The sequence below is a fragment of the Rhopalosiphum maidis genome, chromosome 3 (genome assembly GCF_003676215.2).
Source record: "Rhopalosiphum maidis isolate BTI-1 chromosome 3, ASM367621v3, whole genome shotgun sequence".
In the NCBI taxonomy this organism is placed as follows: domain Eukaryota; kingdom Metazoa; phylum Arthropoda; class Insecta; order Hemiptera; family Aphididae; genus Rhopalosiphum; species Rhopalosiphum maidis.
In genome coordinates, this window is record NC_040879.1 from 61,769,889 (window position 1) to 61,785,921 (window position 16,033).

At 27.8% G+C, this 16,033-nt stretch overlaps 1 protein-coding gene and 1 pseudogene across 1 annotated transcript in view; one reads left to right on the plus strand and one right to left on the minus strand.

Annotated features, from left to right (window-relative positions):
• Nucleotides 1-13,215: 13,215 nt before the first annotated feature.
• On the minus strand, nucleotides 13,216-15,470 carry LOC113558053 (annotated as a pseudogene).
• Nucleotides 15,471-15,913: 443 nt separating this feature from the next.
• LOC113558054 (cytosolic carboxypeptidase 6-like) overlaps nucleotides 15,914-16,033 on the plus strand; it is a 70,662-nt gene continuing 70,542 nt past the window's right edge. Inside the window, exon 1 of the mRNA XM_028188667.1 lies at nucleotides 15,914-16,012. Coding sequence (XP_028044468.1) covers nucleotides 15,914-16,012 — 99 coding nt within the window. The remainder of the gene's footprint in view (nucleotides 16,013-16,033) is intronic.

The following is a 16,033-nucleotide window of genomic DNA, read 5'->3' on the forward strand; positions in this document are numbered from 1 at the left end:
ACTTTTATTAGAAATTATACAAATCTTAGAATACTTTTGCGTATTACTTCTCTCACAAACCAGCCTTTAACAATTCTAAACATATGGCCACACACGAAAATAATAATCAATTACCAAACGAAAACTTAATAGACGAAAATATTAATGAATTAACTCTATCATTAACATCCTGGGAAGACGTTGTCAAATTAAACCAGCATAAAATAATATTAGAACTTGAAAAAAGAAAATTAAAAACAGGAAAATTTAATCAAATGTCAAAGTTAGAATCAGTAATTAATAATTTTATTAATAATAACAATAATATTAACCAATCTACAAACCATGCCATACAAAATTATACAAATCGGCCAAATTATAACAGGAACAATAATTACGAATATCAAAATTACAACAAATCTAACTATCGCCCTAACTATAACAGATCAATCAATAATAATAATAATAATCACAATAATTACCCGCCAACTCCAAATAATAATTATAACAATTATAATAAATATCAGAACGATCATCGATCAACTCCCAATAATAATTACAATTATAATAATAATCGTAAAAATTACTCACCAAACCCGAATAATAATATCAATTATAATAATGGCTTTAATTATAATAATATCAATAAAAAAATTCAATGTGAACACTGCAACAATTATAATCACAATGGTTCCGAATGCAAATGGAAACTAATATGCACCACATGTAATAAAAGATACCACACAGCTGAAACTTGTTACTTTAATAAGACGAATCCCGATCAAAAAAACCAATAAATAGGTCAAATGCACAATCTGGAAAGTTGCATTACCCTTTACTTCCAGAAAACCAATTAAATAAATCTCCGACAATTAAAAACACAACAATAAACACAGATATCATAAATACCATAATTAAAAAAGATAGAAAAGCCAACGCATTATATATAATAGCCAATTTAAAAAACGAGGATATCGAATTAACCATAGATTCGGGAGCTAACATAAATTGCATTCGACCAGACTTGATAGATAAAAGAACAATAATAAGTCCATCTAATAAATACCAATTATCAGGTCTAGATAAAACACCACTACAATTCATTGGGACTACGTCAATTAATCTTAAAATTGAAAACGTGACATTCCCAATATCTGTTTGCGTAATAAAAAACCTAAGCAGTACGATAATACTAGGGAACGAATTCTTAGAAATTAACAAAGCAAAAATCGATTACACTAAGAAATTAATAACCCTTGATAAAACTATTAAAACTAAAATAATGAACAGTAAATTTTCTCATATCGAAAATCATATCGATAACATAGAACATAATATAATTACACCATCACCCAACATAATTGAAGCTAATATAGACATAATAAACACCACACCGCAATATTCTATAGCGCACACAATCTCGGCTGACCTCCAACACAATACAGATTTATCTAACAGGCTTACCCAAAAATACGGAAACATGTCCTACATACTTGAGGTTTTAGAATTAATACCAGGGGAAATAACTACCATTGATACAGAACATAGGTCTATACATTACCTAATATCGAAAGAAAAATATAACATACCTACATCTTATATAGACGTTTTTGACAATTTGTACAACCTAAAAAACTTCGCGATAAAAGAAAAATACAAATACATAGCATTATGCGTAGAAAATCTAACTCACAATGAACTTAAATGGGACATAATTAAAAACATGATATTTGAAATATTCAATGAAACAAAAATACAATTATTACTATGTCACACTCCCACCATATTAAAAAACAATGTAGTAAAGTGAGAAATCAGACTATGCGCGCAATTTATGCGTTTACCTTTTCTTTATTAATTAAGACTCGTTATTTGCATATATTGCGCACACAACCACACACCTCAAGTTACTACCTTCTTATATGTATATATATCCACCTTCGTCGATATATATATATATATATATATATATATATATATATATATATAAGGATTTAATTATATGGTAAATTGACTTACCTTAATTTGATTGGAGACCCGCTTGATATTAGATGGACGAAGGAAGAAGAAATGGACTTGATATTGAAACACTTTGGATTTATTTTTAATCAACAACACAACTTATATATTTGAAATATTTATTATTTAAAACGTAAAATATAATTTATTAAGTATGACTGCCACCAAGGGCGAACGCGGAGAGAGTGAGGCTCTGTAGATCTGGCCGGTGGTCAAAGGGTATCATCCGAGCACAGATTATAACGGTTCTTGTAAAAAAGGAGTAAGGACATAATTATAAAAGACCACAGATGTTTATTATAATATAAACATCCGCGTGACCGTATTATACAATGTTATAATATAATATATTATATTGAGGGACATAATGATGACACTCTTTTTGTATTAGCTAGCTGTGAAGAGTGGCTACCATTACAACAAAAAACTAACATAATATCAAATATAAAAAACACATATAACACTATTGCCAACACAAATGATTCTATAAAAACCGACGATCCTCAAGTTAATAAAATTTTCTCTAAATATCAAATAGGGGAAAACGTAAAATCCAACGGAAATTGTGGATTATACGCGCTAACTAACGCAATTAATGATAACAAAGCAAAGAAAATAATCACTCTAGCTGACATATTAAACCTATTAGAATTATCAGAGTTACCTAATTACTGGTGGCACGATGACCAACTCAGTAGCATAGCTAATCACTTCGGTTTCGACACATACATATATTCTGATTATACAATCTAAATAATGGAACACACTGGTGTCCCGGCACATTGATAAAAAACAATAGCAAATCAAATAAAATACCCCAAAAGATTATTTACACAAACAATTATATTTCCTTAGAACAGATAAAAAACAGTATCAAATTAGAAACAAATATAAATAATAAAATAAAACATAATGAAAAGGTTCAAATAGTTAATACAATTATAACCGAAGATAGAGAAAAAATATACGATAAAGAAGGAACCCAAATTAAAATATCTAACAACTTAACGACCGATCAACATAATCAAACAATAAAATTACTAAAACGATTTATACATATATTTTCTACCGACACAATAAATATAAAACCAGCTAATGTACAACCATGTCAAATAAAAATAAAACCAAATTCAAAAGAACCAAAATTTCACCCGCCACATAGGGTTTCACCTTCACAAAGGCAAGAATTAAAAACACAACTAGATAAACTAATAACGGCTAATATAGTCAAACACACAAAATCTAACTTTGCTTCACCTGCATTTTTAGTTAAAAAGAAAGAAAAAAATAATTATAGGCTTGTCGTTTCTTATAAAGATCTTAATAACACAATAGAATCAGACCGATACCCGTTACCCAGAACAACAGATTTATTCCGTAGTTTAGAAGGTTCCAAATACTTTACGACTTTGGACATGAATTCAGGTTTTTTCAAATTCCTGTGAGGGAACAGGACCAATACATGTTAGCCTTTACCACTGTACATGGACTAATGACTTTCACTAGACTACCACAAGGTTTCAAAAATTCAAGTGCAATATTTCAAAGAGAACTTAACAAAGCATTTTCTGAATACTTATACAAATCAGTTATTATATTTATAGACGACCTAGCAACTTTCGGAAGCAACTTTGAGATAGCTTTAGACAACTTAAAAAATGTTTTCATAATAATTAGCCAATATGGATTTTCATTAAAAACAGCTAAATGTACAATATTTGCTGATAACATTGAGCTTTTAGGACACCAAATATCAAGTGATGGCATTAAACCCTTACCTAGAAACACGATGGCAATAACTAATTTTGAAAGACCTAAAACTACCAAACAAGTTCGAAGTTTTCTAGGATTAGCAAGTTACTATCGGAGACTAGTAAAAAACTTTTCGCACATAGCCAATCCATTATTTCAATTAACTAAACATGACAATAAAAAATCCATAACTTGGAATGATGATCACGAAGACGCATTCAATAAATTAAAAACAATCCTAACATCTGAACCAGTAATTACACATTTCTCCGATGACAAAGAAACATATCTAACCGTTGACGCTAGCATAATCGGTTTAGGAGCAGTACTAGAACAACCAGACGAAAACAACAAATTAAGACCAGTAGGTTACGCATCACGAAAAATATTAGACTCTGAAAAATCATACTCGTCCACCACTTTAGAGCTTTTAGGTCTAGTTTTCGGCATAACTTACTTTAGAGAGTTACTATGGGGACGAAAGTTCACAGTATTTTCCGATAATATAAGCTTACAATATTACAAAAATTTAAAAATACCATCTGCCAGAATAGCTAGACTTACATTAAAAATATTAGATTTTGATTTCATAATAAAACACAAAGCTGGCAAAGAAAATAAAGTCGCCGATTGTTTATCTAGAGAAAACATAATGAATATAATAGACGCTGTAATTTTTGAACACCACACACATTCTAACGAATCTGAATTTATACATAATATAAGCATTGATAAACACACAGAAATAAACATAATTGAAGAACAAGAAAATGACAGCTTCTGTGCTGAGATAATAAAAGCATTAAATAATTTACCTACATCTAATAAATATAAAAGACTATCAAGGAGATACATAATAACAAACCAAATATTATATTTAAAAAGACATATTCCCAAACAAAATATAGACAACGCTATAGTTATTCCAAAAAGTTTAGTGACAAATATAATCACAGCCTACCACAACCCCCCTCTAGCAGAACATATGGGCATAACGAAAACAATAAAAGCAATTCAAATAAAATATTATTGGCCAACTTTAATAAACGATGTAACAAACCTTGTTCAAATCTTGTCATCAATGCCAAATAAATAAAAAATCACAAGGTAAACCAGCAGGTTGTTTACAACCAATACCACTACCCAAATGCAAGCCATTAGATAGAATAACTATTGATTTCCTAGGACCATTACCCTCTAGCAATAACAAAAAATATATACTTGTATTCACATGTCAAAACACTAAATATGTCATTGCGAAAGCCACCAAATCATCTGATGCAAATACAGTAGTTCAATTTCTCATACATTATATTACACAATATGGTGTACCTAGATACATCACATCAGACAGAGGTCTACATTTTAAAAATAAAATAATGAGTGACGTATGCACAAATTTTGGTATAAAACAAATATTTTCATCTAGTTACGCACCTCAATCTCAAGGATTCACAGAAAGAATCAATGGGGTAATATGTCAAGCCATAAGACACTATATAAAAGACAATAACCAATCAAGGTGGTCCTTCTATTTACCATACATAATATTTAGCTATAATAATTCACCACAAACATCTACAAACTATAGCCCATATTATTTACTACACGGGTTCAATGCAAATATAGGCATAGACACGCAAATAATTCCCGAAAACCTATCATATGACTTTAAAAAATCACTTGAAGAAATAAAACAAGTTAGAGAAAACATACCAGAGTACATAAAAAAAGCTCAAAATACACAAAAAATAAATCACGACAAATTACGCAAACTTACTACATATGAACCTAATCAACTCGTATTAGTAAAATTTCCTTTCCAAGAATCAAATAAAACTTCCAAATTAGCCCCCAAATATAGAGGGCCATATAAAATAATATCAAAGGTCAATGATGTCAACTACGTAATAGATCTTATATTAAATAACAAACTAACACAAGATGTTGTTCACATTAGACGATTGAAACCATATTTCCAAAGGGACAACTTAGATTCAAGCGAGGAAAAGGAATCTATACACAGTGGTAACTAATTTAAAATAATATACAATATGTCAAAAATAATGCTACAACATTTATTATGAATATAATACTATCCATAATACCACATACTAAAGGGTTTATAGCATACGATTGCTCAAGCACCAAAATGAATATTACATCATTTAACACATTAAATGTTGATTATTGCACACCCCCAATGCCGAACAAAATAGAAAAAATCCCTATAATAAAATTATTACAAATAACAGAATCAAAACAAATACATTTTCAAGCATGCTATATTGTCGCTGACTACTTAATAACGAAATGTGCAGGCCTCGATGATGCACAAATTGTAAAACATGGATACTTCACTGAACTTATACAAGCAGGCGCAGCTCAAGGTGCAGATGCACACTCCAAACGATCATATACCTTTTATCAAGGTACAACTGCTAATAATATAAAAATAAATCAAACTATGTACTTTTCCGATGTCATCAGAGGCAGAGTAAACCATGATGGTGACTGCACTGGAGAAACTTTTAAAACAGACAAATATGAATGGAACAACGTATTAGTACAAGCAAAATACAAAATAGTATTATCGGAAGGAATGGCAATTGCTAATAGCAGAGATAACGTCATCATACTTCCCACAGGCACACGCCTAAGATTATCCGACTCATACGGCATTGATTCACACAAAGGCGAAATAATATGGACATTTAATAAACAAACAAACTGTGACACCAATAATTATGACACATTATATGAAGGCCCAGCTACATTAGTAACATCAAGAAAATCACTTAATTCAACCACGGAAATACAAACATTTCTAGTCGAATCAGATAAAATCACTTTTGCATCACAAAAACTAAACTCAGACTATGCATATCATATACCGGTGTTTCAAACGGAACATCCACGGTTGTTCATTTTAGCTGACCGAGAAAACATACCATTTTTTCACACAAAACCAATTTCTACATACAACACAGATCTCATGGCATATATAAATACAAAATTTGTCTATATACAAAATATTATAAAAGCATCTATAACTTCAATGTACATCAATCTAGTAACCAAACAATGTAATCTAGAAAGACAAATATTTATGCACAAACTATCATTAGCATCGTACAGCTTATCAGAATTCGCATACTCAATGGGTGAAGGACCTGGTTACACCGCTCTAAAATCAGGAGAAATAGTATACCTATTAAAATGCAAACCTGTAGATGTTGAACTAGACAGAAGCCACAATGCATGTTTTCAAGAATTACCAGTACTATATAACAAACAAAAATTATTCATGGCACCAAAAACCCACACTCTACAAAAATATGGAACAGAAATCGATTGTACAATAATACTACCAACAGGATACCTCATGGAAGGAGAATGGATAAGCATGTCACCTAACTACAATGAACTAGGATCCGGGAAAATACCACAATTACTGAAACCACAAACAACCTGGACATGGTCATACAGAAACCCAGAGCACTTAATGAATGCTGGATTATACTCCAGTGATATGATTAATGCACTACAAAAACACTTACTATTTCCCCAAGAAGTCGACGCAGCACAAAGTAACATAGTAAGACAAACAATGGGTTACGATACACTCGATCAAGGGCTAAAATTAAAACCATATATTGATGGAGAACTCATAAGCCATTTAGTCGATGAAAAATTAAATAAACTGTGGGGTTGGTTTGTAGGATTTGGAAATTTCATATCCGGACTCTTAGGAATATTCACCGCATGGAAAATTTTAATGATATGTCTAAATACTACAATTAACATGTCAATATTATATCAAACATTCGGCTGCAGTTTTAAAGTACTAGCGGGTATATTTTCAAGCATGACACATTATTTTATGCATAAGTCACATTCAAAACAAAAATCAAACACACAAGGTGAAGAACCGACCAATGAACAAAATACCTTTTTATTAAATGCAATTACAGAACAACCCACACCACAAATACGACAAGTATATCCATCCATTAACATTGAAACATCAAATAGAACATTATAAAAAACAAAAGTAGCTCTATAACTTGATAATAAATAAAACATATATTTAAAAAATTATTATAAAAATAAAATATTAAAATATCAACAATTATTATTAAAAACATCAAATTATATAGGTACTATAATATTTATAAAATAATTTAATCTATAAAGGGTTCTAAAATTAACATATTATGCATTATAATAATAATTGGTCATATACTTACATTAGAATATCGATATATTAATTAACCACTTATTACATTAATCTAACTTAATTTTATATATTTTATAACTATATATACTATCTATACAAGTGAATATAATATTAATGTAAAAAAATATATATATAAAAATTTTAAAAATATTATACATAATATAACTAAACAATATTAACCCATACATTACATTAACTAGAATTAAGATTATTAAAAAAAAAAAAAAAAAGTCGAAGAATAACAAATAAGAGTCGACTATATTTTAATTTACAGAAATATATATGGCATAAAACAATTAATTATTTAATTTACATATGCATATTAACTACTAACTAAATTTGATTTTCAAAATTCATCAACAAAAATAACTCCTAACTTCTATTCATTCTTCACTAAAAATCATCTCTCAAAGAAGAAAATGGCTACATCACGTCAAGTAAAAATCATTAATCCAACTTCTATCAAATATTCATTACATCACAAACAATTTCTATACCAACCAAATTCACAAATCCAATCCAGAAAGAAACGAAAGCCACAACAATAACAACCAATACAGGACGGAAAAAAGACAGTTAGAAAAATAAACTGGGTATGTAAAAAATATACGTCAAAATAATCATATAAAAACAAGTTTTATAGAGTTTATGAAGTATTGGCTTAAATGAAATGTATGAAAGTAATTAATGCTAAATAAGAAACATATTCTCTATCTAGATGGTCAAGGTTTTAAGAGATTAACATGTGACTTGACTGTTCTATAAAAATTTAAAAATAGGAATTTATAATTCTCATTAAAATTATCATATAAAATCATTTTTTTAATTGCTTATAAAATAAACAATTCTCAAGTTAATACCTTGGAACCTTGACCACTAGATAGAGAAAATGGTTCTAATTTAGCATTTTTAACTTTCAAAAAATTCATTTAAGCTGATACTTCATAAACACTATAAAACATGCTTTTAAATGATAATTATGACTCGTGTTATAAATTCATATTTTAAAATGTAGTCAGTTAAATTTGTAAGATTGGTGGAGAATTAATTGAGAAATGAGTGTTTCATAAGCCATAAAAAATTTGAATTTGTAATATACTCCAAAATTATCATATAAAAACAAGTTTTATAGAGTTTATGAAACATTGGCATAAATGAAATGTATGATAGTTATTTAAGCTAAATTAGAACCATTTTCTCAATCTAGTGGTCAAGGTTTCAAGATACTAACATGAGAATTGATTATTTTATAAGCAATTAAAAAAATGAATTTGTAAAATACGTCAAATTTACCATATAAAAACATGTTTTATAGTGTTTATGAAGTATTGGCTTAAATGAAATGTATGAATGTAATTAATGCTAAATAAGAAACATATTCTCTTTCTAGTGGTCAAGGTTTCAAGATACTAACATCAGAATTGAGTAATTATTAAGCAATTATAAAAATTAATTTGTAAAATACGCCAAATTTACCATATAAAAACATGTTTTATAGTGTTGATGAAGTATCAGTATCAACAAAAATACATGGAAGTTAATAATGCTAAATAAGAATCATTTACTTAATTCATTGGTCTTGGTTTCATGATACTAATTTTTTGTTTCACTAGTATTAATTAGCTATCAATTATATTCAATAACCATTACACACACATTGCATAAATCCAATATTATTATCAATATCTTCTAGTTTATTTTCAAAATAAGATGTTGATACTTTACCAAAGTGGTATGAATGCAAATTCCTGTCTCAGCAAGCCTTGGGTGAACTGCTGCACTGCAATCTGAAAAAAATGTAGTTAGTTAAATATGTAAAATTAGTGGAGAATTAATTGAGAATTGAGTGTTTCATAAGCAGTTTAAAATATGAATTTATAACACGAGTCAAAATTATCATATAAAAGCATGTTTACAGTGTTTATGAAGTATCAGCATCAATGAAATACATGAAAGTTAATAATGCTAAAAAAGAATCATTTACTTAATGCAATTGTCACTACTACACACCATAAGGAGAACGAAAATAATTCTATAACAACTAGTGCGTGGACAACACTGGATAATTTAGAAATTGAAACAATCAAAACAAAAACTAACAGACAACCTTCATTTTTAATTTGGTTATTTATTTACATACTACTATTATTACTTACTGCGTATTATAGATGTGTGGTCTACATAATATATACTTTGAATTTGTCATCTTCCATTTTTAAAAAAATGAAACTTTAACAACAACCGAAAACACGTTTTTTTTTTTTTTTTATATATTATTACATAGCCAGAATAGGTTGACTGCGCCCATAACCTATTGATTTAAAAGTAAAAACCGTGTTTTAATAACTGCAATGTAAACTTTATTGTAAGACACTTTTATAATTAATAAGAAAAATTAGTTTCATGACAGCATGGTCTACACTCTACGTGACTGAGTAACGCAAAAAACATACATTTAAACATCATAATACAAAAGTAATAAAAAACCTTAACCTAGAATTAGATAATAACAAAAGGAATTGTGTCTAATTTCAATAATTTTAACTTAATAACTTAACAAGATTTGTTATCTTATGTTTAAACTTAATTGATGTATTAACAAGTCTATTAACTTAACTTTAAATTTAATTGAATCAAAACATATTTAACTTAACTTAGTTGGAGTTAACTTAACTTAGAGTTAATAAAAAATCATTAACTTACAGACCTTGGGTTTTTAATCCATAAAAATTATTTTTTTTATGTATTATAGATTTTTTATTAGTTTATAGGATTATTATTAAATTTGGAATTTTTTATTTAACTTTTCTAGATTTATTCAGTTTTTTTATTCTAATTAGATAAAAATCAATATTTGATAAATTATTCTTAATTGAATAAATAAAAAAAATGATTCTATATTAAATAAAACAATCTAATAACTGGAATAAAACACAACCATGAAATGGGAATCTTATTTGGTTAAAAAAAGTCTAGTTGAGAATAAAAATCTTTATTGTAATTATAAAAAAATGTAATTTGAATAAAAATATTCATAAGAACAAAAAATTAGTAGCAATTTTTCTTAAGTGGTTTGAAGTTTCTGGGTTAAAGTGGGGGGGGGCAACTTCGCAAACATATGAATCTCAGGTCGAAAATCGCAATATTTGGGTACGGGGTAGGGCTAGAGACATGCGTCAGTTGCAAAAAAGTTTTTTACCAACGAAAAAACTTTGCCGTGATTAGTCGACGACTAACTTACAAAACATTGTTATTTGGCTGCTAAATGTTGATATGAACATTTTCAACACTTATATTATAAGAACAGCATTTATACTTGTGCGGTCTTTCCTTACAAATTTTCAATCTTTTTTAAATGAACTTAAAAACTTTAAACAAAATTTCTATGATTTTTTTAATTTAAAAATAGTCTAAATATATTTAAAATGTGATTGTAAATGAAAAATAATTATTGAAGTATTAGTAGAATGTTAAAAATTTCTAGAGCAAAAAATTTTGAAAATTGTACTTCAATTGCTCATGAATGGACTTTTTTTAAATTCCAATTTAAGACTCATTAAAGTGAATCTTTTATTCAATTTTCAAACATTAGTTTTGTTTTACATAACAATAACAGTTGACTACATATAAAACTATAAAATAATTTAGATACAATCATGAATTTTATAAATATTGTAAACAATTCAAATCTAAAGTTGGGTATTTTTTTCAATCATATAAAAAAAAAATTGATATTGCCAAAAATTGTATTTGCATAAAAATGCTATTTTTTTCTTATTATTTTGAAAAATAGTTTTCAAAATTGTGAGCGCCAATATATTATTACTTATATTAAAATTATTATTATAAATTTTTATAATACTAAACTATGCTTGAATCTAACTTGAAACTAAAAAAAAACGTGTTAATGGTTAGCCTGGCAATAGGTTTCTATTGTGGGTTGTCATCATGAAGGTTGGAAAACACTGATTTCCAACATTTTTTCCTAGTTATGTTTGTGTTTTATTGATTCAATAGTTTTTATAATGTTCATTATGAAAAAAACTTCAATAAAATTAGTATACAATATTAAATCATCAAATCCTAAGAACATAAATAATTAGAAAACAAATGGTGGTGTTGAAGATTGACTATTGACAAAAGTAATTGTAGTCATAGCTCATAGGAACCTTTTTACTACTCTCAGTATAATATTTACAGATTTACAAAACACAGATATTATGCATTTGTATGTTTATATTACAGTAATATGACTATATCTATATTACTCTTGTAGTTTAGTTTATATGAATTTTTTAAATAGTTTTATCATCGGAACGGTTACAAATATAATAATGTGCTAAGACAACTGTTTGTTAAGAATGGATTTAACTGCCTCGTTCAATCATAATATTATAAACATACAATAAAAGTTAAATTTGAAATTTATGCAAATGAGTATTAATAGCTTTTATATATATTTTGTATGCATGACTATATCTAACAACTATTTATGTTATAGACAAGTTCTGAAAACTTAAAATATTTTTACATACAATATTGAATTTTTGAAACATAGTAAACGTATATAAATTATATTTTAGTAAATTATTTTCTTCAATATGCAAGTTAATATAAAATTTTATATGAAAAATAAACAATTAATACTAAGTGAAAACTTGAAATACAATTTCACTTATGTATCAATTTGAAGTACGAATATTATTACCAAAAAAGAGTTAGTTTATTTATTTCCGATTGCTTGAAAAGTTTTATTTTGTATTTAAGCAAGGCGCATAGTCGGTTATTGAAATTGAATTATTTATTTTATAAAAAAAAGTTAATTAACATAATAAAATCATATCTAAATTAAAGAGAATTGATACAGTTTTAAGAATAATATACTGTGTGGATTGTTTTTTTTAATAAAAATTATACATAATAATAATAATAATAATATTAAGTTTCTTATATGTTCTTTGAATTTAACTTATTTAGAATTGAATCAAAATTAATTTACTATACAATGAATAGCAAAATTTCCATTTTCAAATTATAGTTTTAAATTATTTACAAAATGAAAAAAAAAGTATGAGTTATAAATGAAATAAAATTATTACAATTATAAATCTATTAATGTATGATGATAACATTTATGCCTACAGAAAAACATAATACATGTACATTATAAGTTATAATTAATAAATTAAATTGTAATTACAATAAAAATTTGTCATGTTCACAAAAATAGAATTATAATATGAAAGGGTTTTAATGTAAAGAAACAAATGAATACTAAACATTTAATTCAAAGATAATTAAACTGTTCACTCAAATAAACTCTAACTGTTCTCGAAAAGGGAACCTTAATTACCCTAGTTTTAGCATCTGGCATCATTGTATCTAACAATTTCTCTAGAACAGGAACTGAAAGTAAATGAACGTCATCTGATATGTCTTTATTCTTGTCCTTTTCGGGAGCAGGCTCTTCTGGTCGCTGTCTGGGTTTTCTTGTCCTTAATATAGGTATGTAGTTGGTCTTTTCTTTGGTATGGGATAATTCTAAATTATTACCAATACTATGCTGGATTTGTTGATATTGAGTTATATATAAGTCAGTAACACGGAGTAATTCAAGAGTCAATCCCCAAACCAAGTGTGTTAATGTCTTGGAGAGTTTCTCGAGGCAATCAATCAAGTGGCAGTTGGTAGTTGCAGACTAAAATATAAAGACAATCATATTGAATATAAATAAATAGATATTATAAAATAATATAATGCATATTAAGTATACATACTTTGCTCATGTAAGCAGGAATAATCAGTAAAGCTTTAATACCAACACATTTTCCAATTCATCTTCAACACAATTACTGAATTCTATGTTTACCAATTCCAGAATAGTGAGCTTTTCAAGACCCCTAATAGCAGTAAAAACGTCTTGTGCATAACTTTCCCATTTACCGTGACAATTTTCCAATCTTAACGATTTCAAATTGACAAATCTTTTTAGTGACACAGCAAAATCTTTTGATAAGAAATTGCAATCACCAATTTCCAAAACTCTATGTTGTCAGTTATAGTACCCAAACTCTGACAGATGTCTTTTGGAAATGAATTTATAGAGGTTAATGACTAAATAATAAAAAACATAATAAATATTATAACTGTTTTTCCATAAATATTAAGTTATTTAATAAACTTACAAATTTATTTAAATTTATTAAATTTTCAAATGATGGTAATGATGTTAATTTAATTCCAGTCAAACCTTTTAGTCTTAATTCAGTGAGCTTTGTCATTTGGCCTAAATCATTAAGTTTAGGACCATAAAAACATGGGATTTTTGCCTCTTTTGTTACATTTGGATTTCTAAAAATAAAATCAATTATTAAAATTATTATAGAAAAAACTGGATATTATTTCTTTATTACTTTATTGAAGTTGCATTGAGAACTTCAAGTTGAGGTAATGAGTGAATAATATCTTCAACTACATGGGTAGGACATCTATACAATTCAATAAATTTTAACTTCTGTGCTTCTTTTCATTGCTTTGGAAAAAAGCAACCAAAATTTTTTTATTTCATCAACTTTTACAGGTATCAACATTTGTCTTGTATCTAACATATCAGTTCTTTGTTGATTAATAGAGTCTACAAACCTTTCCCAGTCATAGACCATAGAATTTTTAAACGACAATTTTGCCACTAAAAATAATTGAATAAATTAGCAAAAATATATTGTGAATAATTTAAAGTTTATACTTACTAATGACTTGTTCATTGCAATTTTATTCCAGGTGGTACATACTCTAGAAGCGGATAAAAGCTCATGTGTATTTAAATATTTAAAAACGTGTCCCAATGCTTTAACCATGTAGTTTAATGTTTGCATGGATGCAAAAGGAGTTGAAATTTCTTTAAATGAACCATTCATTTCAGAATTCCTGTAAAATTTGAAAAAATTCATTATATAGATAATAATTTTATTGATCTAATTATATAAAAGCATTCTTAAATATTTAATTATTTATTTATTAATATGAAACGAGATAAGCCTAATACAAAAATTGATATTAAACTTAAAACCTGACAGTATAAAATACAAATTTAAATACATATCATTGTGAACATTACATAAATCACTGGTTTGGCCCCCCAATAGAAACGATGGATCCTTGTTCACTAATCTCATCATGCATGGTCTAGGACTGTTTTGCAAATAATTCACAGAACAAAAAGGAATATGAAAAGGGAAGATACAGTGTGAATTAAAAATTGGGATCCTAAAATTGACCTTTTTAAAGAACTGGCTAGTCAATTCGACCATCAATAAGTTTTCCCAATAATGATAAGTTTATATCAACTCTCCTAGCAGCCAGCGTGATCAAGCCAAAGTACTGGGTTGTAGCTATGAGGAGGACAATCAATTGATAACCGGAAAGATACACACTTCAGAAACTTGTGTTGGACTCTTTCAAGTTGATAGCTGTCATTCATAGTCGTAATCACCAGATTTACAGTCCCATACTCAAGTAGAAAATAAACAAATGAGCAAAATAGGACTTTTAAGAAAATAGACAACTTGAAGTCCGTAGAAATTCTGAGCAAGAACCTACGCATTTTCATGGTATTACATGACATTTTGTCTAAGTGTGCATTAAACCTAAGACATCGATAAAATGTTATATCCTAATTATTTACAGACACGCCAGCAGATTCAAGGAGGACACCAAACATAGAATAGTTAACATTAAAAGGACATCTAGGAGAACGATAAAAATACATAAATACATTTAGGGATACAGAGATCTAACCCGTAGGTAGCATCCCATGTTACCAAAGAATTGAGGTTATCTTGAAGAAGGATGCAATCCTGAGGAGCACTGATACGATGGAATAACTGTATATCATTGGCCAACAAGAGAAATTGGCAGTGTTTTATGACGCTTTTAACGCTGTTTACAAATAAGGAGAAGAGAACCGGAAACAAGTGGCCTCCTGAGGTGATACCTGACGTTATATTTATATCTATTGGAAAGGTAAGATCTGAACCAAGAAAT